The sequence below is a fragment of the Sapajus apella genome, unplaced genomic scaffold, assembly GCF_009761245.1.
Source record: "Sapajus apella isolate SASKATOON/1434 unplaced genomic scaffold, GSC_monkey_1.0 scaffold68, whole genome shotgun sequence".
NCBI lineage: Eukaryota > Metazoa > Chordata > Mammalia > Primates > Cebidae > Sapajus > Sapajus apella.
The window spans coordinates 5,472,409-5,496,911 of NW_022437008.1; the positions used below are offsets into that span (position 1 = coordinate 5,472,409).

General features: G+C 54.2%; 4 protein-coding genes across 11 annotated transcripts; 1 reads left to right on the top strand and 3 right to left on the bottom strand.

Moving 5' to 3' along the window:
* Positions 1–562: 562 nt before the first annotated feature.
* On the bottom strand, positions 563–11,357 carry PROSER3 (proline and serine rich 3). 6 transcript variants are annotated; one of them, XM_032249493.1, is made up of 12 exons: positions 11,204–11,355; positions 10,326–10,422; positions 9,819–10,021; positions 6,787–6,911; positions 6,577–6,680; positions 4,523–4,605; positions 4,275–4,417; positions 2,527–2,714; positions 1,794–2,411; positions 1,514–1,682; positions 1,336–1,417; positions 563–1,163 (listed from the first exon to the last, which is right to left on the bottom strand). In XM_032249493.1, exons 1-12 carry the CDS (start codon positions 11,212–11,214, stop codon positions 1,022–1,024), a joined length of 1,965 nt encoding a protein of 654 aa, XP_032105384.1. In that variant the 5' UTR covers positions 11,215–11,355; the 3' UTR covers positions 563–1,021. The 6 variants fall into 6 exon arrangements, with proteins under 6 accessions (XP_032105384.1, XP_032105381.1, XP_032105382.1 ...); XM_032249490.1 differs by having other exon boundaries at positions 1,514–2,411; positions 11,204–11,353; XM_032249491.1 differs by having other exon boundaries at positions 1,514–2,411; positions 6,577–6,677; positions 11,204–11,352.
* A 1,010-nt stretch (positions 11,358–12,367) lies between these two features.
* HSPB6 (heat shock protein family B (small) member 6) lies at positions 12,368–14,805 on the top strand. Its single transcript, XM_032249543.1, has 3 exons — positions 12,368–12,594; positions 13,515–13,637; positions 13,725–14,805. Exons 1-3 carry the CDS (start codon positions 12,397–12,399, stop codon positions 13,890–13,892), a joined length of 489 nt encoding a protein of 162 aa, XP_032105434.1. The 5' UTR covers positions 12,368–12,396; the 3' UTR covers positions 13,893–14,805.
* Positions 14,806–14,851: 46 nt separating this feature from the next.
* Positions 14,852–21,203, bottom strand: LIN37 (lin-37 DREAM MuvB core complex component). The gene is made up of 9 exons (XM_032249533.1): positions 20,817–21,203; positions 17,122–17,197; positions 16,890–16,940; positions 16,541–16,570; positions 16,377–16,462; positions 16,123–16,289; positions 15,224–15,364; positions 15,062–15,135; positions 14,852–14,988 (listed from the first exon to the last, which is right to left on the bottom strand). The coding sequence occupies exons 1-9, from the start codon at positions 20,848–20,850 to the stop codon at positions 14,907–14,909; spliced, it is 741 nt and encodes a 246-aa protein (XP_032105424.1). The 5' UTR covers positions 20,851–21,203; the 3' UTR covers positions 14,852–14,906.
* Positions 21,204–23,017: 1,814 nt separating this feature from the next.
* PSENEN (presenilin enhancer, gamma-secretase subunit) lies at positions 23,018–24,467 on the bottom strand. Of its 3 annotated transcripts, none has more exons than XM_032249548.1 (4): positions 24,320–24,467; positions 24,024–24,178; positions 23,500–23,604; positions 23,018–23,312 (listed from the first exon to the last, which is right to left on the bottom strand). In XM_032249548.1, exons 2-4 carry the CDS (start codon positions 24,082–24,084, stop codon positions 23,173–23,175), a joined length of 306 nt encoding a protein of 101 aa, XP_032105439.1. In that variant the 5' UTR covers positions 24,085–24,178; positions 24,320–24,467; the 3' UTR covers positions 23,018–23,172. The 3 variants fall into 3 exon arrangements, with proteins under 3 accessions (XP_032105439.1, XP_032105440.1, XP_032105442.1); XM_032249549.1 differs by having other exon boundaries at positions 24,024–24,143; positions 24,320–24,457; XM_032249551.1 differs by having other exon boundaries at positions 24,024–24,116; positions 24,320–24,453.
* Positions 24,468–24,503: the final 36 nt, after the last annotated feature.

Below are 24,503 nucleotides of genomic sequence, written 5' to 3' on the forward strand. Positions count from 1 at the left end.
AAAAAATCAGCCAGGCATGGTGGGAGCCTGTAATCCCAGCTACTCAGAAGGCTGAGGCAGGAGACTCGCTTGAACCTGGGAAGTGGAAATTGAAGTGAGCCAAGATTGCGCCACTGCACTCCAGCCCGGGCAACATGAGTGACACTGTCTCAAAATAAAACAAGATAAAGTTGGAGATGGCAGGATTTGCAGGTTAACTGTGGGTGGAAGGGAAAGACAGAAGCCAAAGGCAACTCTAATGGCAAAGGACAGAGCTGAAGTAAGTTGGGAGGGCCATGCTTAGGGGGAAAGACTGGCTCCATTTAGGACCTATGGAATTGGAGATGTCTTTCAAGCCCTTGGGTAGAAATGGTGATGAGGTAGGAGCCCAAGATTCCATGGCCAGCTCTAGGTTACAGATAGAAATTTGGGGACCATCAGAATGGAGATGGGGTTTAGAGTCATGAAAATAGGCAGGAGAATCTACAGGTGGGTATAGATGAGAAGTCAGCACCGTGGCTCTGGGTCATGGCAAAGTTGACACGCTGGGCCAGTGACGAGGCCCAACCAGAGGGGTGCACGGAAGTTCTGGAAGTAAGAGAGAAAGTGCTTCAAGGAGGGAGGGGTGAGCTGCAGTAGATACTACTGCTGCTCAAGCTGGTGTGGGCTGCGGACTGACCATCATCCAACACTCCGATGACCCTAGTAGCTTCTTCGCCAGAGGACAGTCCTTTGGTCCCATTTGAGCCAGGAATCCTAAGTGAAGTCAGATAAGGTGAGTCCCAGTCTTGCCCGAAGTCTTGCCTGAAACCTCTCCCCCAAGGAGGATAAAACCAGAAGGGAGATCTTGTTTCCGTGGTCAAGAAAGAGAGTAGGGATGGGGGAGGACAGAGCCACAGGGCAGCAGAGGGCAGGGGGCATTTCCTTAAATTGGTACGACCCCTTGGCCTTTCCAAAACAAACCCTTTCTCACAGATAATCAGTAACAACAACAACAAAAAAAGACCTCACTGGGTAAAATAGAATCTAGAATCTGTACAATTCAAAGTCGTCTGGCATCCAGGGAAGCTCCTTCCCTTTGCAGCAGCCTCCCTGGGGATCTGGGGGGTGACCTGGCTGGAGGGCACCAAGATCCCGGGTCTTTGGCCTGGTCCAACAGGAACGATAATAGGGCGTCTGCTTCCCTGGAGAAAAGCCGGGAGAGCAGAGACTGGAGTAGGTGCTCGGGCTTAGGATCTGGGGCTGTGGATGGAGTGCTGGGACAGGGGATGAGGAAGGGTGGGCGCCTAACTGGGTCTCGGAGGACTCAGGGGCCCAGTGTCATAGACTCTGGGGAGGGAGGGTCGGGTCGGTCACCTTTTCTGCCGGCTCAGCTCTGCCCTCTGTGCTCTTAGCACCTGGAGCACAGGATCGTCCTGGAACTCGCTGCCATCAGAGTCTGAGGGGGCGGTCGCAGGGAGAAGAATGAGCTCAAGGGGGCCGGCCACTTCACAGGTTGGCCCACCACTAACATCCCGGAGGGCGTGGGCATCACCTTCTGCAGCCTCCAGCAGCCGGGCTGCCTGGGCGAGCAGGGCCTCCGAGGGGGGATGGTGAGCAGCAGGCGGGGGCTGGGCCAGGGCCTCCGGAGACCCAGCCTGGAAGGCTGGCAGCGTGGCCTTGACTGTGGATGTCAGCTCTGCTGCAGTGGGTGGGACCTCGGCCTGTGGGCATGCTCCAAGGGAAGGAGTGGCTTCGGCCTTCCAGGTCACTGACCCTGCTGCGGGTGGCATGGCCTCAGCCCGACGCTGGGATTCTGATGGAGGGGGAGTGACCTTGGTTTGGGGTTGTGTGGTCTTGACTTTCGGAGATCCAGCCTCGGGTGGAAGTGGGGCCTTGAGGTGAGGAGGCGGGTCCTCCAGGCTGTCAGGGAACAGCCGAGCTGCCACTACCTGGCCCAGGACACCCCTGAGCTGAGGGCCAGGCCCCTGGCCAGCTTCAGTGACCGGCTTGGCAGCCTCCTGGGGAAGGGCTCTGCTCCTCCTAGACTTGGGCCCCAGGCTTTTAGGTTGGGCGGAGCTGCTTGGCTCAGGGATGGGAAAGCCTTGGGGGACGGCTGGGGGTGTGAGGGTGGAGGTTGGAGGTGCTGGGGTAGAGACCAGAGGAGCCGGGGTGGAGGCTGGGGATTGGAGGGTGGAGGCCAGAGGCACTAGGGTGGAGGCCAGATGCATGGGAGGAACAGCCCCGAGGGATACCCAAGGCCCAGATTGTGGGGCCCAGAACCCATGGGGGCTAGGGGCCCAAAAGATATGTGGAGAGGACACAGAGGGAAAGGGAGGCCTCTCCACATAGAAGACCTCAGGTGGACCAGGCTGCACCACACTGCTCCACGGTGGGATGTGGTTAGGCTGGTTTCCCAGAGAACCAAGGGTCTCCGCTGGAGCAGGACAGGTCTGTGGACAGATAGGAAGAGAGATCCGAGATGGAGAGACGGCCAAGGGTCCTTCGTTCCCCTCAGACCCAGCCTCTCCTCCAGCTCCCCCCAGGCTCCTCCTTCCCCCGACTCACCAGAGTCTGGAGGGCAGGGGTCCCAGGCAGCACCCAGGCTCCACCACCCTTGCTTCCCCGAGCCTGTTCAAGCTTCCGCCGCTGCCGCCACTGGTACAGAATGTCATCCTCTGGCCGAAGGGGTGCTCGGGAGGAGGCTGGGGCTGGAGCAGGGGTGGGGGTCTGTGCCTGGGCTGGTGCTGGGGATGCTGTAGGGGAAGGGAGGTAGAGAGGAGACGGTGAGGCAGGGGCCAGGGAGATCAGCAGCCCTGTGACAGCCTGCACACATGCCCACCGAATGTGCAGGGGTTACTCAGACAGGCTCTCCAGATACTGTCCAAGCTCCACTCTAGAGTGGGAAGAGGGGAAGGGGTCAAAGTCTGGGGAGTGAGCGCTCCTGGGTTTCTCCACCTGTCATCGTTCAAGTCTTTCTTCATTATGTATATATATATATATATGGTCTTATTCTGTCACCCAGCTCAACCTCCTGGGCTCAGGTGATTCTCCTGCCTTAACCTACTGAGTAGCTGGGACTACAGGCATGCGCCACCACACAGGAGTAATTTTTACGTTTTTTGTAGAGAAAGGGTCTTGCTTTGTTGCCCAAGCTGGTCTCAAACTCCTGGGCTCAAGCCTTCGTTCCACCTGGGCCTCCCAAAGTGCTGGGATTACAGGTGTGAGCCACAGTGCCTGATCTCATTCAACAAATATTTATTGAGCTGTTCTGGACGCTGGAGTTACAGCAGTGAGCAGACGACATACTCCCCGAATCCACCCACTTCACCACCCCCTATAGCCCTTGCCCTGCTCCAGCCCCACTCACTCCACCTGGACTCTCAAGCAGCCTCCCTGGTCTCTCTCCTCTCCTCTGAATCTGTTCCCTACTCTCAGCCAGAGGGAGCCTGTGAATACTTGAGTTGGATCAGGCCCCTCAATGCTTAAGAACCCTCCCGTGGCTGCACCTCTCTCCTGGTGAAAGGCAAAGGCTTTGCCTTTTACACCTGTGGCTCCCTCTGCCTGGAACACTCTTCCTTCATGTATCACATGGTGGATTCTCTCACATCCTCAGATCTTGGGCACCTTCCCGGGCTTCCCTATTCAAAACTGCAACCAGCTGGGCCTAATGAATGGCTCATTCTTGTAATCCCAGTGCTTTGGGGAGCCAAGGCTGGGGGATCGTTTGAGCCCAGGAGTTCCAGATCAGCCTGGGCAACATAGTGAGACCCTATCTCAACAAATAAAAAAATTAAAACAATTAGCTAGGCATAGAGGTGCATACCTGTAGTCCCAGCTACTTGGGAGGCTGAGGTGGGAGGATCGCTTGAGCCCAGGAATTGGACTCTGATGGCACCACTTTTTTTTTGAGATGGACTCTTGCTCTGTCACCCAGGCTGAAGTGCAGTGGCGAGATCTCAGCTCACTGTAACCTCTGCCTCCTGGGTTCAAGTGATTCTCCTGCCTCAGCCTCCCAAATTGCTGGAATTACATTTGCCTGCCACCATGCCCAGCTACTTGTTATTCTTTTAGTAGAGACGGGGTTTCCCCATGTTGGCCAGGCTGGTCTCGAACTCCTGACCTCAGGTGATCCACCTACCTCGGCCTCCCAAAGTGCTGAGATTACAGGCGTGAGCCACTGCACCCGGCCTTATTATCCCTGTTTCACAGCTGGAGAAACAAGGCCCAGAGAGCCCCATAGTCCCACAGATGGTCAGTGGCAGAGCTGGGATTTGCACCCAGGCTTCCCTCAGCCCTTGCTTCCCAGCCCTTACCAGGTGCCCTGGGGCCAGGGCCCTTGCTTGAGTCAGGGATGAAGGTCTCTGAGAAGGGAGAGAGTTCGTAGGAGCTGGTGGGGAATGAGGAAATGCTGGCATCTCTGGGGCTGAGGGAGGAGGAGGAGGAGATGGAGGCTTTGCTGCAAGGAGAAGGCAGGAGTGAGGCAATGGAGGTCTCAAGACCTGGGCCAGGTGGAGCTGCAGTGGGAAGGGTGGGAAGGGTGCTGGTGGCGGGGTGCAGGCACCTGCGTTTGAGCAGCCTGGCAGCTTTGCTCTGTAGGCTCAGCGTCTCCAGGTCCAGCAGGGATGAGTTCCATGTGTTGAGGTTCTGCAGGGTGAGAGGGTCAGAGGCCAGCCCCCACCCAAAGGCTGCTGGGAAAGGGGTTTTAAACAGAGGGCCTGGAGTGCAGATGTACCGCCCTTGGTAACCTCATGTGCCGGCTTAGAATCTGCTCCTCCTCCTCAGGGAGGAGAGACCCAGTTCTCCCCTTTGGATCAACACCTTTTTTTTTTTTTTTTTTTTAATTGAGACGCAGAGTTTTGCTCTTGTTGCCCAGGCTGGACTGCAACAGTGGGATCTCAGCTCACTGCAACCTCTGCCTCCCAGGTTCAAGGGTTTCTCCTGCCTCAGCCTCCCGAGTAGCTGGGATTACAGGCATGCACCACCATACCTGGCTAATTTTGTATTTTTGGTAGAGACAGGGTTTCTCCATGTTGGCCAGGCTGGTCTCAAACTCCCGGCCTCATATGATCCGCCTGCCTTGGCCTCTCAAAGTACTGGGATTACAGGCATGAGACACTGCGCCTGGTGGATCAGTATCTTTCATGGACAAATCACAGTTGGAGTAGGATGGATCCCACCTTCTAGATCAGAGCTGATTCATCAGAGCATTCTGTCTTCTGGTTCACAGTGGTTGGCTCAAGGATGAGTGAATCGCAGTGAGCCCTGGGACTTTGGATGGAGCAATCAGAAAAGCCCTCACTTTCCAGTGGAGTCACTGAGCTAGGACCATGGGTGCCTAGAGACCCGAGGGCCACCCTGGCTACTGTGAGGAGAAAGCCCACCTAGGACTGAGCCCAAGAGAGGAGCACAGAGGTGTGGGTGCCAGGGCTCATGCCTGCAATCCCAGCACTTTAGGAGGCTGAGCCAGGAGAATTGCTTGAGTCCAGGAATTTGAGACCAGCCTGGACAACAAAGTAAGACCCCATCTCTACAAAAAAAACAAAAAATTAGCTGGGCACGGTGGTACATGCCTGTAGTCCCAGATACACAGGAGGTGAAGGCTGCAAAGAATTTAAGGCTGCAGTGAGCCATGATTGTGCCACTGCACTCCAGCCTGGGTGACAGAGTAAGACCTTGTCTAATAATTAAAAAAAAAAAAAAAAAGGCCAGGCGCAGAGGCTCACACCTGTAATCCCAGCACTTTGGGAGGCCAAGGTGGGCAGATTGCCTGAGCTCAGGAGTTTGGGAGCAGCCTATGCAATACAGTAAAACCCCATCTCTACTAAAAAAATACAAAAAGTTAGCCGGGTGTGGTGGCATGCGCCTGTAGTACCAGCTACTGGGGAAGCTGAGGCAGGAGAATTGCTTGAACCCAGGAGGTGGAGGTTGTAGTGAGCCGAGATGGTGCCACTGCACTCCAGCCTGAGTAACAGAGCAAGACTCCGTCTCTAAGTTAAAAAAAAAAAAAGAGCATGGAGCCCAGAGAGAATTGGATCTCTCCCAACGTTATTCAAACACCTGGATCCAGGCATTTCTGGAAACATCTACTTTTGGATTTCTCAATTACATTAGCCAGCAAATCCTCCTTTTCTGTTTTAGCTTCCTTGAAATGGGGATCAGCTCTAATTTTTTTTTTTTTTTTTTTTTGAGGCAGAGTCTCACCCTGTCGCCCGAGCTGGAGCGCAATAGCGCGTTCTCAGCTCACTGCAACCTCCGCCTCCTAGGTTCAAGCGGCCACCGTGCCTGGCTCATTTTCTGTATCTTTAGTAAAGACGGGGTTTCACAATGTTGGCCAGGCTGGTCTTGAACTCCTGACATCATAATTGGCCCGCCTCAGCCTCCCAAAGTGTTTACAGGCATGAGCCACCGTGCCCGGCCTTTTTTTTTTTAGTGGAGGCAGGATCTCACCACGTTGCCCAAGCTGGTCTTGAACTGGCCTCAAGCAATCCTCCCACCTTGGCCTCCCAAAGTGCTGGGATTACAGGTGTGAGCCACTGCTCCTGATCTTCTAATTCTATCCCAGGGCTGGTGCTGTCAGTTCAGGCACACCAGGGAGGGAGTGAATGGTGATGTCACCTGCTTTATTTCCTGAAGGGGAGCCACAGCCTGGGATGCACTGGTCACCTTGACCGCAGTAGGGACAGCTGTATGGGGTCTTCTTTCTGGTTTGTTGGCTCCTGCTGAGAAGCCCCAGTTGAGGTATGAGGGCCAGGAGGAGTGACTGCTGGGGGCACTGACCCGCAAAGGTTTAGGGGTGGGGGCGGTGGATGGCACTGAAGGAGGTACCTGCTGCATTTTGACTGCTGGAGTCTGGAGAGTCAGGCCGCAGCACCACCGCAGCTGTGGTCGGACCTGCAGGCTGGCGCTCCTCTCGGCTGGTGGGCTGAGCCTGGCGGAACCTGTTTATATACCTGTGAACATCAGAGGATACGAGGTGAGTGGAGTGAGGAGAGCCAAATAATAATAATCATTGGGCCAGACACAGTGGCTTATGCACTTTGGGAGGCTGAGGCGGGTGGATCACGAGGTGAAGAGATTGAGACCATCCTGGCCAACATGGTGAAACCCTGTCACTACTAAAAATACAAAAATTAGCTGAGCATGGTGGTACACGCCTGTAGTCCCAGCTCCTTGGGAGGCTGAGGCAGGAAATCGCTTGAACCTGGGAGGCGGAGGTTGCAGTGAGCCGAGATCGGGCCACTGTACTCCAGCCTGGTGACACAGCAAGACTCCATCTTAAAAAAAGAAAAAAATAATAATCTTGGCAGCCACCATTTACCAAGCACCATGGCAAAGCCTGGTAGCTATCCCTTAATATCAGCTTTTCTTTCTTTTACAGTCACATAACTGTTTTTGAAATAGGGTCTTGCTCTGTCACCCAGGCTGGAGGGCAGTTGTGCAATCATAGCTCACTGCAGCCCCCAACTCCTGGGCTCAAGAAATCCTCCCTCCTCAGCCTCCTGAGTAGCTGGGACCACAGGTGTATTCCACCACACTTGGCTAATTTTTGTTTTATTTATTTTTGAGATGGACTTTTGCTCTTGTTGCCCAGGCTAGAATGCAATGGTGCAATTTCGGCTCACTGCAACCTCTGCCTCTGGAGTTCAAGCGATTCTCCTGCCTCAGCCTCCCAAGTAGCTGGGATTACAGGTGTGTAACACCACGCCTGGCTAATTCAGTAGAGATGGAGTTTCACCATGTTGATCAGGCTGGCTTCGAACTCCTGACCTCAGGTGATCCACCCACTTCAGTCTCCCAGGCGTGCGCCACCATGCCTGGCCGAACAGTGGTATTTTTGTATTTTTTGTAGAAACGAGGTCTTGGCATGTTGCCCAGGCTGGTCTGGAAACTCCTGGGTTCAAGTGATCCTCCCACTTGGGCTTCCGAAAGTGCTGGGATTACAGGCATGAGCCACTGTGCCCGCCCAGGAGTAACGTTTAGCTGGGCACACAGCCGCTCTTCTATGGACTATATTTACCAGTACCCTTATAGCCTTGTTGCCACGTGACTAGGCTCTTGACAAACAGGGTATGAAATGTGATTCTGGAAAGCTGATGTGGTTGAAAGCCATTTTGCACCAGGAAGGAAAGGACAGCAACAAGACAGAAGAAACCTGTGTCCCTGACACAACTACCGGGTGCCACATCATCCCTGGTGGCTTCTGCCTGGACTGCAGATGAGGGAAGAATAAATGCTATCTTGTTTCAGCCATAATTAACTTGGGACTCTTTATTACAGCACCTGAACCTGTATTCTACAAATCTAAGTGCTCACCATGTGAGGGGCATTGCTAGAGATCATTACATAGAGTAACTCACTGAAAGCTGGAAACAGGCTGGGCACGGTTGCTCACACCTATAATCCCAATACTTTGGGAGGCCAAGGAGATCAGGAGTTTGAGACCAGCCTGGCCAACATGGTCTCTATTTAAAAAACAAAAAATGAGCTGGGCATGGTGGTGGGGACCTATAATCCCAGCTACTCAGGAGGCTGAGGCAGAAGAATTGCTTGAACCTGGGAGGCAGAGGTTGCAGTGAGCTGAGACCTTGCCATTACACTCCAGCCTTGGCTAACAGAGATTTCATCTCAAAAAAAAAAAAAAAAAAAAAAAAAAAAGAAAGCTCAAAACAGCCCTAGGAGATATATACTATTCATATGCCCGATTTAGGTCAGGTACAGTGGCTCACACCTGTAGTTCCAGCACTTCTGGAGGCTGAGGGGGGTGGATCACCTGAAGCCAGGAGCTCGAGACCAGCCTGGCCAACATGGTGAAACCCCATCTCTACTAAACTACAAAAAAATTAGCCAGGCATGGTGGTGAGTACCTATAATCCCAGCTACACAGGAGGTTGAGGCAGGAGAATCACTTGAACCCAGGAGGAAGAGGTTACAGTGAGCCAAGATCACACCACTGCACTACAGCCTGGACAACAAGAATGAAACTCCGTCCAAAAAAAAAACAAACAAACCAATTTAGAGATAAAGAAACAGAGGCGCCGGGCGCGGTGGCTCACGCCTGTAATCCCAGCACTTTGGGAGGCCGAGGCGGGTGGATCATGAGGTCAAGAGATCGAGACCATCCTGGTCAACATGGTGAAACCCCGTCTCTACTAAAACTACAAAAAATTAGCTGGGCATGGTGGTGCGTGCCTGTAATCCCAGCTACTCAGGAGGCTGAGGCAGGAGAATTGCCTGAACCCAGGAGGCGGAGGTTGCGGTGAGCCGAGATGGCGCCATTGCACTCCAGCCTGGGTAACAAGGGCGAAACTCCGTCTCAGGAAAAAAAAAAAAAAAAAAAAAAAACAGAAACAGAGGCAGGGCATGGTAGGTCCGGCCTGTAATCACAGCACTTTTTGGAGGCCAAGGTGGGAGGATTGCTGGGTGTGGTGATATGCGCCTGTAACCTCAGAGACTGAGGGAGCTGAGGTGGGAGGATGACGTGAGCCCAGAAGCTTGAAGTTATAGTGAGCTGTGATTGCAACACTGACCTCTAGCCTGAGTGACAGAGTGAGACCCTGTCTCTAAATAAATAAATAAAAAGAAATAAATAAACTGAGGCCAAGATCATACAGAGAGTAAGTGACAGAGCTGGGATTTGAACTCAGGCAGTCTAGTTCCAGAGTTCTTAATAACACACACAAAGAAATAAACAAAAAAAAACAACAAAAAAATAAAAATAAAAAAAATAACACACATAAAGTGCCTGGTCCTAAAAAAGCGCTGCATGAAAACAGCTCTGGCCACGATGATTATTGCTGTGTGTCTTCTCCCTCCCTCTAACCCAAACTCTCCTTTTCCCCAGGGCTGCTGGTACTTACTTGGCCACCACGGAGTCCCCACTGTCAATTAGGGTGGGTGATGGGGAGGCCCCCATCTGTCCCTCAGTGGTGCTGGATGGGGAAGGGGTCCCTGAACTGGATGGCCAGGACTCCTCAGACAGCTCAGGGGAGTTGGGACTTGTGGCTGGAGGCTTGGGAGCTTGTGGGAGCCTGGATCTCTGAGACCTGGATGGGCTCAGGGTCTAAGATGGGAGAAGAGCAGAAGAAGAAAAAGTGTGAGGTCTGATGGGTCATCCCTACAGGGAAGCCAAGACACACAAGAATTCTCAGTCCAGAGGGGAGGAAACTCATCCAATAATGATAATGACCTAGAGTGATGGGGGCTCAGAAGGGAATCCAGGTGGTAGAGAGGCAGACAAGGCCAGGGCCATAGGGAGGGGAGAAGGGCCTGTCTCTTAAATCTCTCATCACATGTCTTCCTACCCTCTAGAGGTCATTCTCTTGCTACTGGGCTGGCACTCAGCACTCTTTGAGGGGTGTCCTCACCTTGGGACACGAGGTCTGACTCCGGGATGGCCAGTAGTGGCTTCTACCCAAGGGCGCACCTCCAAAGGGATTCTCTTGAATGGAGAAAACTGGCAGGCTGCAAGAGGAAAGTGGGGTTCAGGCAGCAAGTGGTTTCGCTGCAGCCTTGGGGAGGGGAACACTAGAGGAGGGCAGAACCAGACAATTCCCATAGATTCCTGGAGGAGAGGGACTGTTATTCCCATGAAGCACCGCTGCACGTTCAGGATAGCAACAGTGGAAGCGTGAGTCCTGGGAGACGGCCCTTGGAGGAGTCTTAACAGGGAGCAACTCAGGAACTGGCAGCCGGTGGTTCCCAACCCTGGATGCAGTCTAGGAGGGGCTTTTCTACGTTACAGACGCGCGGTTCCCATTCCAGACCAACAGAATCAGAATATCTGTTAGTGGGGGCTCAGCCTCCGGGTCTTTTCCGCAGCGTCCCAGGTGACTGTGAGGTGGAGCTCAGGTTAAGAACCGCGGCTGGACTCTGTCACCGAGCATTTCCCATAAATTCCTGGGGACACGAAGGCGAAGGGTAGATGGACTACAAGCCCCAGGATCCACTGGGCTCCGCCTCCGAGAGAAAGTTCAAAGACAACGCCCAGGCGTGTTTGGGGGCCATTTCAAAATTTAAAAATTCAGATCTCAAGCTCTCCTTGGACACCTTTAGAGGAAATAATCCCTTGGGGCCCCTTAAAGAGGAACCTAAGACTCTAAGGGATCCCCGGGATGCTGAAGGCTACGGCTGGAACGTCCAAAGGCTGTTGGGAGCTGTAGTTTCAGTGCGTTGGAGCCCTAGCGACTCCAGACCCTACCTGGCCCGCCCCCCAGGCTGTGCTGCTAAGAGGGATCGACCTCACCTGCGGTCCATCCCGCGGCTCCTACTGCACTTCCTCCTGCTCTGCGCAGTCACCAAACAGGCCCCGTGCGCATCTCCGTCGCTTAGCAACGCCCTATCAGCCCGCCCCTCTTAGTGCCCGCGCAGGAAGCGAGCGGCCTCCAAGGCCACCAATGAAAGAGAGAAAATAAAAGTAACCGGAAGGAGGTGTCTCACGATTGGTTGGAACGCCTGCCTGCCCGATAGAGCGCGTTTGATTGGAGAATCTGCGGCGTGTAGTAGTAATTGGCAAGACCGTGCACCAATGGGAAGGATTTGAGGCTGGGCTTGCAGTTAAGAGGTGATCTAAAGTATCTTCACCTAAGAGTCCGGCTTTTTAAGACCTTGTTGCAGAAGTCCTGTCCCGATTCCGGTCTAGTTACCGTTCTTTCAGTTGCAGGGACAATGCGGGGACTCTTCCCCCTCTCTGACCGCCATTCTTCCATCAGTTGGGCCAATCAGTTCATCCCGATTGTCATCTAACCACTTCCTTCTTGCTGCAGGAGCAGCTGGTTGCATCAGTTGCCAGGTCTGGGCTCCTGGCCGAGGTAGCAGGATCAAAATGAGCTATTTCGAGCCCCAGGGCGCGGCCCCGGGGGGCCAGCCTAAACTGTTCATGCTCGCGCCCCCTGGCCGCTGCGCACCTGAGGCTGAGTCAGAGGCACAGATTTAGGCCCGGCCTGCTGGGAGACTGGGCCCAAAGCCCGGCTGAGGATGAGAGTAGGGAGGGCCTGTTCTATGTCCTCCTGACATCCTGGCCAGGCTACCGCATTCTCCAGGAATCTGCTCCTAAGACCTCCATCTGCGTCATCCTCAGAGTTGCCAGGGCGGCGACAGTGGATTAAAGGGACTGGAAACTCTTCCATGGGCCTCTTGGGCCCTGGGCCCCAATGACAGCGCTGTGCTCCCCACACCGGCAGCCCCCCCCACCTCAGCCTTAGTTTCCCCCCTGGAAATTGGGGAATCTTCATGACACCTTCTTGACAGCCTTGCCAGGCATTCAGCAGGCGCTTAATAAATGGCAAAGTCATTGTTTGGGTTTCTAAATAAGGCTTTCCTAATGGCTGAGTCTGGCCACGGTCCCAGTGTCCCTGGGCAGCCCTCCGAGGGGCCGGCACAGGGCTCACTATAAATCGGCGGCTGCGCACGCAGGGGCACTGCAACGCGAGGAGCAGGATGGAGATCCCGGTACCTGTGCAGCCGTCTTGGCTGCGCCGCGCCTCGGCCCCACTGCCCGGACTTTCGGCGCCCGGACGTCTCTTTGACCAGCGCTTCGGCGAGGGGCTGCTGGAGGCCGAACTGGCTGCGCTCTGCCCCACCACGCTCGCCCCCTACTACCTGCGCGCACCCAGCGTGGCTCTGCCGGTCGCCCAGGTGCCAGGCCTGGGGAGGGGCGAACTCGAGCAATGCCGTGGGGGGGGCGTCTGGGTCAGCCTGGGGTGGGGGCGTGTGACAGAATGTTCTTTGGCCTTGGGCAGGGTGGGGAGTCCGGCAGCTCCGAGGGGCTTCCGGAGTTCCTGGGAATCTCGGAGGCCAGCTCACTGCATCGGGTGGGAGGTCCCGGTCGCTCTTAGGTGTATGTGCATCGGGGGGGGTCTCATTAGCTTCCCAGGGAGTGAAAGGCCTGGGTCGCTCTAAGGGGAATTTTGCTGAATCTGAAGGAGGCTGGTGACCCGGGAAATCTGGGTAAAAGGAGGCGTTAAAGGTCGCCTGAGGGGAAGGAATGTTACTAGTCTGGGGAAGAGTTGAGAGACTGTATGCGGTGGTTCCATGTCTCCAGAAGAGAAGGGGAAAGCCCTGAGACTTGAGGAAGGGGTCCTGGCCACTATGAAGTGGGAGAAGGCTACCAGTCGCTGCCGAAGTCCCTTGACCCTAGTGGGAAAGCAGGCAGAGGATTCTGGAGACGGAGGAAGGGGCATCTCGGGGAGTTTGTCGGGGCTGGGGAGAAGGGACCTGAGGCTCTGAAGAGGGAGCTGGGGAATCAGTGCCCTGGGATGCATGGTGATTTCGGATTCCCTGACACCGGGGGAGGGCGGAGGTTCCTGATCTTGCAGGGGAAGGGAGCCTCATCACTGCGGGGGAGAGCGCAATCCCAGATATTACAGGAGGGGGGCTAATCCCCGTTATTCGGGGTGAAGAGGTCCTGGGTGATTCCCAGTAGGAGAGCAGATTGCTAAGCTCGGGAGGCCAGAGTGAGCTGCAGCACGGAACCGATGGGGGTGGGGTTTCCCTGGGTGGGTCCCGCGAGCCTGGCATGGCCTGATGACAGTCCCACCCGCGCTCCCTGCGCGCAGGTGCCGACGGACCCCGGACATTTCTCGGTGCTGCTAGATGTGAAGCACTTCTCGCCGGAGGAAATCGCTGTCAAGGTGGTGGGCGAACACGTGGAGGTGCACGCGCGCCACGAGGAGCGCCCGGTGAGCCGCGGCGGGGGCGGGGCTAGATCGGGCACGCGCGCCGCCGGGCCGGAGGGGCGGGGCCGCTCAAGCCTCCCTCCCCTCCAGGATGAGCACGGATTCGTCTCGCGCGAGTTCCACCGCCGCTACCGCCTGCCGCCTGGCGTGGATCCGGCTGCTGTGACGTCCGCACTGTCCCCCGAGGGCGTCCTGTCCATCCAGGCCGCACCAGCGTCGGCCCAGGCCCCACTACCACCACCAGCCGCCGCCAAGTAGAGGGCGGGGCCACGCCCGCACCCCGGGCTCCCTCTTTTAAAGCTGATCTGACTCCGCCCAGCCAGATGTCCTGATCGCGCCCAGGACTGTCCTCTCAGCCACTCCTGGATTCTGCCCTGACCTCCACCCTAGACACTGCCCTGACCTCCACCCTAGACACTGCCCTGATAACCTAGCCCCTTCCTCTGACACCCTCACTGTCACACCCTCTCCAGCTTTCAGACTTCACACCGACACCTCCCTGGCTTCCAGACCCTACCAGCCCTCCCCTAACCCTCAACCCACTTTCTTGGCATATAGCCCCACTTCAAACCGCTGCTCTACTTCCTTCTGAGTACTCGGCAAAGATATCCGGGTACCACATTTCCATCCCTTCCCTGCTTTGACACCAAATTATTGTGTAGACAGCCCTCCCCCAACCCCAGGACAGTCAGGCATAATCCCTCCACGCCACAAATGTCCCGGACTGCACAGACCTCCCACTCCAGATCATCCGGGCCTGGTTCCCAAGACCCAATCCTTCTGCGGCAACCAGATAATCCACAACTGGCCCCTCCAGCCCATTTTCTGCCATAAAACTCCAGCCAGCCTCACTAGGCTCTGGAACTCTTTTCTGACTGCCCCATCTTGGACACCTATCCCAGGCCAACCAGAACACCCAACCCCAAATTGTACAGACTCTCCTGCCCCAACCTTCCCAGACTCTGCACAGATGTCCTAGGTCCCCTCCCCAACTCTGACTAGACCCCTTACCCCATCCCTTTGTCTTGATCCCCAAGTCTCCAACACGAAAACCCTCCTCTTCTTCAAGACCCAACCGAGCACCCCCTCTGATTCCCCACAGCCTTTCTCCCTGCCACCACTCTGTCACTTTCCCAGGCTCACTCTCCCAATAAATTTGTTGGAGCTCTGCCAACTACTTTGTGTCTGGGCCAGGAAGGATGAACCGGAGACACCAGTGTGGAGTTGGGAGACATTTACTGGGGTGGGGTGAACATCACTGGGTGGGGAACATCACTGTCGCTCATACATCTCCCGTAGGATCTTCATGCTTTCTGAGTAACGAAGCTGGTTCCGATGAGAGGCCTCCTTCCACCTGGGGAGGCAGAGGGACGACTCAGCAGTTGCAAGAGGCCCTAGGAGGCGCAAGCAGGCTGGGGGACACTCACCTCTGGCGGATGCGTTTCCAGCGCTGCATGTTGCGATAGATGAGTGTGGAGGGCGAGGGCTCGGGCTCGGAGGGCTGTGTGGACAGAGAGGCCAGGCTGAGTGGTCAGGTCTGAGCCCCACCACATGTACCCCACAACCTTGAGCCAGCCTGGTGCACTCACCTCGTCATCAGGGGTGCCCTGCAACTCAGGTTGCAGTGGAGATGGGATGCGGGATCTGCAGGCATCTCCGGGTGGCCCAGGCGGTGTGGGTGGCGGCAGCTTGTACACATCACGATTCTTGCTGTTGGTGACTTCTGAACCCTGGGGACACAAGGGCCCCAAGCCAGGCCCAAGAGAGTCAGAGCAGACGGCTGGGAATCCACATTCATCCCTCCTACCTTTTCCAGCATCAAACGGCATGAGGGGCTCACTAAGTGACTCAGACAGGAGGCATGTCTGAAGGGCAGACACCTCAACCAGCGAGGGGGTCAGGTCTGCCTGTCCCAGGGACCCCTGTCTTCTCCTATCCAGCCCAGAGACCCCATCTACACCTGTCAGCCCAGGGAGTCATGTCTGCCTGCCTCAGGAAATCCTGCCGAGGGGGTCACATCTGTGCCACCTAGGAAGCTCTGTCCACTCTTGACAGTGTGAAGGGTCCTAATATGTCTGTCCTGGGGACCCTTGTCTACCCTCCTGGGCCACATGGCTTACAGACCCCCATCCATTCCTGCCCAGCTCATCTGCTCCCCAAGGCCTGGTGGCCACAGGTCGGTACTAAGGACCCCTGTCTAGTCCCTCGGCTCTTGGGAACCCCTGACCTTGGAGATTCATATCTAACTACCCAGGGCAACCCTGTTCTCTGTCCCCCAGGCCAGGTGGCTACGTATGTCTTCCCTAGGGACCTCCATCCACACCCCAGGCTAAGGGTGCACATCTGTGTGCCTGGCCTGATCCAGCATTCATGTGAGGGACCTGTGCCCATCTACCCCACTAGCTTATGGAGAGGAAGGACCCTTTGAACCTATCCACCCATTGCCCTGGCATCAGGCTGCTGGGCTGGGGATCACCACCCATCCCACCTCCTCATCCTCAGGCAGCGGGGGCAGGGGTGAGCTGGGAGAGCATTCACGCTCGCGCACAGAGGGGCTGTTTCGCATCCAGGCACGGCAGATCGGGTAGAGTGGCGTGTTCTCACTGAACTGGGCCAAGTCCACACTCCGGTCGAACAGCTTGATCACGTATGTATCTGGGAGGGTGGGGATGGGAGCTGTGTAAGCATCCTTGCATAGCCCCCCGGCTCCTTGCCTACCCTCTAGGGCCACTGCCGACTCACTGGATCGCTGCGGCCCTCCCTCAGCCAGCCCGTCATCCATTTCCCTCCTCTTCTTCCTCCGCTGGTGGGGGAAGCGGGCAGAAGGCCTGCGTAGGGAGGGGGAGTGTCAGGACTGGGGTAGGGGCTGGGACTCTGGTCAGCTGGCTGGGACCCTATCACCTTACCTTTTGCCAGTGGCTGCAATGGAGCAGTCCCTGTAGGGAAAGAAAGTTGACCCTCAGTCAAATGCTTGTGCAAAACCCTGCAGAGGGTACCCTGGGGACACTGGTATCAAACCTAAGATACTCACATGAACCCCACCTGCCCCTTGGGCCTTTTATCCCACCCATACCCATGGATGTCTCGGTTGCAACCAAGAGGGGACCTAAGCTTCTCCTGACGAAGGGTCTTCATACAGGTGAACTGGTCAGGACCAAGATGGAGGAAGCACTGGGCAGAGTGGTCAGGGCTTGGGTAAGGGAAAAAGTTACCAACCACAAACTCTCAGCTCCACATCCAGTCAGAAAAACTCACTTATTGTGGGTGTCTGAAGGGGTTTTCCCAGCTTCCTCATCCAGACGCTCCCTAGAGGCAGAAGCGATCTCTCAGCCTAGGGTTCCAGGGCCCCAGAGAAGGAAGGCACCAAGCGGCCTCTCCATTACGTACCTTCCTCCCCAAATCAGCCTCCGGAGTCCCACCCAATCCACCCAGGATCAGAGGGCCTGACCTGCCAGAGTGCCTGGGCCTTGACCCCACGCTGGCCCACCTGTCCATATGACTCTTCTCCAGCAGACACTGCAGGACGGCGTCCAGTTGGTTCCGGGCTTTGGCCATCTCCAGCTCTGAGGCAAGAGGGGACCCAGCAGGAGTCAGCTCCTAGGCCCCAGCTAGGGGGGCAGCTGACTGGGCCAGGGAAGGGCATGCGTGTCCTCTGCCCCAGCCAATCTCAGAGCCAGGCCCAGGCAGCCTGAAAGGGTGCAGCAGACAGAGATGGCTGGAGTGATGCCAAGAGCTCTGCGTTCCAGAGCTGTCACGCATGATCACTCTGTGGCAGGAGGTAAGGCCAATCACCTTATCCTAGGAGCCTTGGGTTTTAAAAAAAATTTGTTTTAGGGCCAGGCACAGTGGCTCATGCCTGTAATCCCAGCACTTTGGGAGGATGAGGTGGGTGAATCACCTTGAGGTCAGCAGTTCGAGACCAGCCTGACCAAAATGGAAAAACCCCATTTCTACTAAAAACAAAATTAGCCGAGCATGGTGGCATATGCCTGTAATCCCAGCTACTCAGGAGGCTGAGGCAGGAGAATTGCCTGAACCCAGGAGGCGGAGGTTGCAGTGAGCTGAGATTGCGCCATTGCACTCCAGCCTGGGTAACAAGAGCGAAACTCCGTCTCAAAAAAAATTTTTTTTTGTTTTAATGTAATATAAATTTATTACCAAAAAAAAAATTGCATAGAGATGGAATCTCAGGATGTTGACCAGGCTGGTCTTGAACTCCTGGACTCAAATGAGCTATCTTGGCTTCCCAAAGTGCTGGGATTACAGGTGCGGGCCATCGCACTTGGCTCAGTGGCAAGCTTTAAATAGGCTTATGTATCACACGTAATAACCCACTGAATTCTCACAATAACCCTTAGAGGTAGATGTGATTTTTTTTTTTCTTAAGGCAAGATCTCATGATGTTGTCCAGACTGGTTTGGAACTCCTGGGCTCAAGTGATCCTCCTGTCTTAGCCTCCCAAGTAGCTGGGACTATATGCATGTGCCACAGAGCCAGCTCAGATAGATATGATTTTTATTCCTATTTTATAGATGATAAAACTGAGGCGGCCGGGCATGGTGGCTCACGCCTGTAATCTCAGCACTTTGGGAGGCGGAGGCAGGCGGATCACCTGAGGTCAGGAGTTCAAGACCAGCCTGGTCTTGAACATGGTGAAACCCTGTCTTTAAAAAAAAAAAAAAAAAAAAAAACTGAGGCACAGAGATGTCAGGCCACTTGCTCAAAGGCACACAGCAAAGAAATTGCAGAGCTGATGCTTTGAACCCAGGCTGGCTGGTTTCAAAGCTGAAGTTACGAGGCAGAGGCTCAACCTGAGTACAAATCTGGTTGAGGTAGTGGTATAATTTTGTTTAATTAATTAATGTATTTATTTTTTATAAGACAGAGTCTTGCTCTGTCACCCAGGCTGGAGTGCAGTGGCACAATCTCGGCTCACTGCAACCTCTGCCTCCCGGATTCAAGTGATTCTCCTGTCTCAGCCTCCTGAGTAGCTGAGATTACAGGCTTGTGCCACTACACCTGGCTAATTTTTGTATTTTTAGTAGAGATGGGGTTTCACCATGTTGATCAGGCTGGTCTCCAACTCCTGACCTTGTGATCCACCTGCCTCTGCTTCCCAAAGTGCCAGGATTACGGCATGAACCACCGTGCCTGGCCAAACAGTGGTATAATTTTAAATCTGAATTAAATCTGAATGAGCTGATATTTAAAAATTGGGAGATTTCACCTAAAACATCCTGTTTGGGCTTTTCTTTCTCCCCTCAGGAAATGAGATCTAGGCCCACCTGCCTGCCCTGTCAGCATTTGGCTACCTCCCGTCATCACACAACTGGATGTTAGGATCTCCTACCTTTGAGGGGTATTTGCTCTGCCCTTCTGACTGGTGGGAGCCTGGCTTCAGTGCTCAGAACCTGGAGGGGACACCTGGGAAATTGCCTGGCCAGTCCTGGGACTTCTTGAGAAGCCCAGGAGACATGGGGATTCAGACATAACTCAGAGGAGAGACAGCATGAGGGTGGGGAAAGGGGCAGCTGAGATTGCAGCAAAGCCTTCGGTGGATGCAGAGGGTAGAGATCACGCCCACAACTCTCCCCAGGCCCAGCTTCTCTCCTGAACCCCCGACTTGGGCCTGAAGCCTCTGTCTCAAGGGTGGCCTCACTGTCCCCAAGTCCCTCCCTGTACCTCACCATGGATACCCCTCTCCCTCCCCTATCTCAGCCCACCAACCCCATGGCCTGTCCACTCAGCCTCCCGAGTGCCTCTCCCACCCACCTCCTCCCTACTCTACCCATCCTGGTCCTGTCCTTTGCTCCCCCTGGGCTCCCTGCCTCAGTTTCCCTTCTGATCCACCCTCCACAGGTGGCCAGGGCAATCTTCCTGAAAAATAACAAACCTGACCCTGATCTTCCCCTGCTTGGAAACTTCCATGACTCCACAGCACCCAGGGGTGGAGTCTGCACTTCTCAGACTGGTACTCACAGGTGTACACCTTCCCTCAACATCATTTGTAGTCAGACTCCCTTCACTTTTCTTTCACTTTTCTTTTATTCCTTTTTTTTTTTTTTTTTTTGAGACAGGGTCTCACTCTGTTACCCAGGCTGGAGTGCAATGGTGTGATCTCAGCTCACTGGGGGAGTGCAATGGTGTAATCTCAGTTCACTACAACCTGCGCTTCCGTGGCTCCAGCGATCCTCCTGCCTCAGCATCCTGAGTAGCTGAGACTACAGGCTCATGCCACCACACCTGGCAATTTTTTTTTTTTTTTGCTCTTTTTTAAAAATTCACGTTGAAATCCTTTTTTTGGCATTTTTTAAATAGAGACAGCATTTCACCATGTTGGCCAGGCTGGTCTCAAACTCCTAACCTCAAGTGATCTGCAGGCCTTGGGCTCCCAAAGTGATGGGAATACAGGCACCAGCCATGGCACCAGGCCTCCCACTTTGTTTTGATAACACTTTTGCTGTCTGACATCTTACATCATTTTACTATTATCTTTCTGTCTAAATTCTGCACCGCTCCCACTGCTCTCACCATGTCAGGCCTGGGATCCCGTCAGCTCTGGCCCAACCCAAAATGACCTCTTTCTGAGCTTCAGTTTCCCCATCGACCACAATTCCTACTTCCTAGGATTACTGGAATACAGTGACTGTGAGGATTAACAGTGCCTATACTTCAGGCGCACAGCAAGATGTGTGACTCTGACCACTGCTAGAAATGGGGAAACTGAGGGGGAGCCAAGAAAAGCGGACTTCTCGGCCGGGCGCGGGGGCTCACGCCCGTAATCCCAACACTTTGGGAGGCTGAGACGGGAGGATCGCTTGAGGCCAGTGTTCGAGACCAGCCTGGGCAACATGGCGATCCTCCATCTCTACTTAAATATTTTAAAATGTTAAATGAAAAAGAGGAAAGAAAAGGGCCCTTCTCAGAGTTACCGGCTCAGGATTCCCCATGTCTTACCACGCACCGCACTGCCTGAGCCACCATCATTCAATCTCAAGGCGACTTCAAGCACAGACCCAGCGGGGGTGAGGGTGGCAGCCAACGCTCCCTGCCTGATACAGGGATTGTCAGGTGGCTGCAGGGAGAAGTCGCGCAGTCCCATTTCCGCAATACTCCCTTGTACGGGACTCCCACACTGTCAACCCGATGCTCCCAACAGGCCCCCGACGTCGGGGTCCTCACCTGATTTCTCCACTTTCACCTTCACGGGGAACATGGTTTGGGTCCGGGATCTGGCTAGCTGCGTCAGACAAGCCCCAAAGGGCCTAGGATCGCAAATCAAGGCGGGAGGCGGGCGGAGACAGTTCAAAGATTAGCTTCATGGGCCATGGGTCCTCCGCCTTCGGCGGTGTACAGCTTGTACCGTGGCCTCCTCCCTTCTGTGGGCGGGCCCCTTAGGCAGTATCTCTTTTCTATTAGTTAATGCAGCCGTCAGTCTCGCATCCTGACCAATTAAGAGCTTCCTCCGTAGGCCACCAGCTTTAGATCCCACCTTCCTGGGACTTTGCTGCTGGAAACAAACCATCGACCGCCCAGCTTCCTGGGAGGTGTAGTTTCAGCTTCCTGGGAGGTGTAAGTTTCAGCTCCAGACTCACCCCGAGTAACAGCGCCTGCGCCGCGCGGGGTACTGTGGGAAAGAAAGGATTAAGGCATCGCGAGGCTTTCTGGGATTTGTAGTGTTGGAAGATTTGAGTAACACCAATTTAGTTCTTTACCGGATTTAACCAACCGTTGGCGTCTCTCCATTCCTGAGAGGAAGACTAATGTAAAATAACGTTGGGTTCCCTCTCACTGAGCACTCGCTAGGTGCCAGGTAACTGCTAATCTCTTTGCAGGTACAACTTCATTCATTTTGCAAATATTTGTGTGCCGGGCACTCTTCTAGGCATTGGAGACACCTCGAGGAACAGAACAGACAAAAATCCTTGCCCTAATGGAGCTTATCTTTTAAAAGATGGAAGAGAAACAGTAAACAAGTAAAATATTTTAAGTGAAATGTAATAGGAGAAAGAATATAGTTTGGGTGGGGCACGGTGGCTCACGCCTGTAAATCCCAGCACTTTGGGAGGCCGAGGCGGACAGATCACCTGCAACCAGGAGTTCGAGACCAGCCTGGCCAACATGGTGAAACCCCGTCTCTACAAAAAATGCAAAAATTAGCCGGGTGTAGTGGCACGCACCTGTAATACCAGCTACCCGGGAGGCTGAGGCAAAAGAATTGCTTGAACCCGGGAGGTTCAAGGTTGCCGTGAGCCAAGATCGCGCCTCTGCACTCCAGCCTAGGCGACAGAGCAAGACTCCGTCTTGAAAAACAAGCAACCCCCTCACCTCCCACCCCCACCCCCTCCATACACACAAAACAGCATAGCCTGAAAGGGACGTAACAATATCAAGGTGGTGATTGAATTTTAAATTAGATGGATGGCCAAGTAGCCAGGCATGGTGGCGCATGCCTGTAATCCCAGCTACTCGTAAGGCTGAGGCAGGAGGATCACTTGAACCCAGGAGGTGGAGGCTGCAGTCAGCCAAGATCTCACCACTGTACTCCAGCCTGGGCAACACAGTGAGACTCCATCTCAAACAAACAAACAAACAAACAAAAAAAGATGGATGGCCAAGGAAGGATTCCATGAGAAAGTTCTTGACTACTTTTATTTTTGCAGACAACACTTCCTGCAGAAAATGGGAAACTTCCATTTATCACACGTCTTGGCCCAGATAAATCCTAGGAGGTAGGATTCCTGATTTACACTTCTGATAAGAATGCTGAAGCCACAGTAGGAAAGTTATGCTTTTGAATTCACGACTACCAGTACAGGACACCAGCCCCTAGAAATGGAAACACTAAACTGGGCGTGGGAACTCAAGCCTGTAATCCCAGCATTTTGGGAGGTCGAAGCGGGTGGATCGCCTGGGGTCAGGAGTTTGAGACCAGCCTGACTAACATGGTGAAACCCCACCTCTACTAAAAATACAAAAAATTAGCTGGACATGGTGGTGCACACCTGTAATCCCAGCTACTTGCCCGGCTGAGGCAGGAGAATCGCTTGAACCTGGGAGCTGGAGATTGCAGTGAGCCAAAATTGCGCCATTGCACTCCAGCCTGGGTAACAGGCACCTAACTCCATCTCCCAAAAAAAACAAAACAAAACAAAACAAAAAACAAGAAATGGAAGCACTATTTCTTTCTTACTTCCTCATCTAATAGTTTCCTGAGCAGGAAAGTTCCTAGTTCAGAAGATTATGAACAGTATTCACTGGAAAAAAATGCACATCATGTCTGAATACTAAGCCTGGCACAAAGAAAGCACTCAACAGATGTTTTTAAATATTAATAAGCAATTTATGCCTCAACCTCTAAAATATCCCAGGAAGTCAGTATGGAAAGTTAGGGTCCTTTATTGGGGGATGTCAGCAGAGAACACCGGAGATGAAAACAAGTCTTAGGGGTTTGAGAAGGGGCTCCCAGGACAGGCTCCTCTGCTCTAATGAGCCTGTCCTGGGAGAATGAGCAGGGCCCCAGCCTGTGCAGAAGTTGTCAGGGTGTGCCTAGGGGTATGGTGAAGGAGAGGTAGTCCCCAAGGGCACCCCAGCGAGGCCGGTAGATCTGGAAGATGGTGATCCAGGAGGTGAGCACTATCACCCAGAAGAGGAAGCCCACAGCTGAGCGCCAGACATCTGTCATGGAAAACAGAAGTGGGAAGGGTTCGCCTCCCAGCTGCTCTCCAGACTTCCCTAGATCAGCCTTCCCTTCTCACCCAGAGCCCCAGAATTCTTTGGGAGGCCGAGGTGGGCCTCCCATCAAGATTGTCCACTTCCCCCTCTCCCCAGCCACTGGTCTCCCTCCTCTGTGTTCTAGACTCACAGCCTTTGATTTGGCTCTGTTCTGTGTAGGCCGGGACAAGGAAGGCCTCTCGGAAAAACCAGAAGATGTTGACCAACCAAAGAAAAGGCAGGAAAGCAAATCCACCTAGGGAAAAAGAAAAAAAAACCCAAAACCTCACAAGGCAATGAGGATCTTCTGCAGTTCCCACTTAGAAGATCTATTTGGAAGAAACTCTCACACTCAAGTTCAGTGGAGATTTCTGCTGTCAGGGATTCAGGAATCGGCCCCTCCTTGGGATCCAGGAATCTGATTCCTCAATCACCTCTTTCGCAGGACCCAAGAGTCCAGGCCCTCAATTCCCCTCCTCTCTTGGGATCCAGAAATTGAGGCCCAAGTTTCCTCGTTCCTCAGGACCCAGGCCCTCCCCACTTAAACCCAGGAGTAGGCGTTCGCAGGTGCTTCATCTCTTAGATTCATGAATCCAGGACCCAAGGCCCTTTTCCCCCCGGGTGCTCTAGTCCAGTCCCCTCTCTTCTCCTGGGACTCTAGCGATCTGCCCTTACCCAAGTAGTACTTCCGGCACAGGTTCAACTTCTCCTCATTGGACACTCGCTCCAGGTTCATAGTTGCGCTGGGGCCGGGTCGTCCCAAGGGTCTGCGGGGCAAGACCCAAGCCTTGACCCTAAGTAACAGATGCAAGGATCACGAACAACCACACCCTATTACGACAAGTCAGAGATAAATGTAAAGGTGGGTTTGCTGCAAGCAGGGCATCCCCGCCCCCACTAGCAAGCTGGTTGGGTTAAAGAGCTCTTTCTTTTTATTTACTAGGTTGGGCTAAACGACCCCCAACTCACCAAGAGAGCTGACTTCCTCCGGCTGGGATGCCTTAGCCACTTTCAGTTATGGATGTTTGCGCGAGATGCCCCAGGTTTCCCTGGAGATTGTAGTCTTCTTTGGGCGAGGCTATACCGCACGCAAGCGCCGTTGGGAGAACTCCTGCCGGGGAGTCTGCGGGGAGGGCGCGCACCTCCCAGGCGCAA

Excerpts from the sequence above, each read along its gene's own strand:
- PROSER3 (XM_032249490.1), bottom strand. Across the intron at positions 6,681-6,786 it reads CAGCAGTCAAAATGCAGCAG|CAGGAGCCAACAAACCAGAA; the intron begins GTACCTCCTTCA and ends GGGGCTTCTCAG. Across the intron at positions 4,418-4,522 it reads GCCAGGCTGCTCAAACGCAG|CAAAGCCTCCATCTCCTCCT; the intron begins GTGCCTGCACCC and ends TTCTCCTTGCAG.
- HSPB6 (XM_032249543.1), top strand. The coding sequence starts at position 12,397 with ATGGAGATCCCGGTACCTGTGCAGCCGTCTTGGCTGCGCCGCGCCTCG. Across the intron at positions 12,595-13,514 it reads TGGCTCTGCCGGTCGCCCAG|GTGCCGACGGACCCCGGACA; the intron begins GTGCCAGGCCTG and ends CCCTGCGCGCAG. Across the intron at positions 13,638-13,724 it reads CGCGCCACGAGGAGCGCCCG|GATGAGCACGGATTCGTCTC; the intron begins GTGAGCCGCGGC and ends CCTCCCCTCCAG.
- LIN37 (XM_032249533.1), bottom strand. The coding sequence starts at position 20,850 with ATGTTCCCCGTGAAGGTGAAAGTGGAGAAATCAG. Across the intron at positions 17,198-20,816 it reads GGTGAAAGTGGAGAAATCAG|AGCTGGAGATGGCCAAAGCC; the intron begins GTGAGGACCCCG and ends CTCTTGCCTCAG. Across the intron at positions 15,136-15,223 it reads AGGGCACCCCTGATGACGAG|CCCTCCGAGCCCGAGCCCTC; the intron begins GTGAGTGCACCA and ends CTGTCCACACAG.
- PSENEN (XM_032249548.1), bottom strand. The coding sequence starts at position 24,084 with ATGAACCTGGAGCGAGTGTCCAATGAGGAGAAGTTGAACCTGTGCCGG. Across the intron at positions 23,605-24,023 it reads GTGCCGGAAGTACTACTTGG|GTGGATTTGCTTTCCTGCCT; the intron begins GTAAGGGCAGAT and ends CTTTTTCCCTAG. Across the intron at positions 23,313-23,499 it reads ACAGAGCCAAATCAAAGGCT|ATGTCTGGCGCTCAGCTGTG; the intron begins GTGAGTCTAGAA and ends TTTCCATGACAG.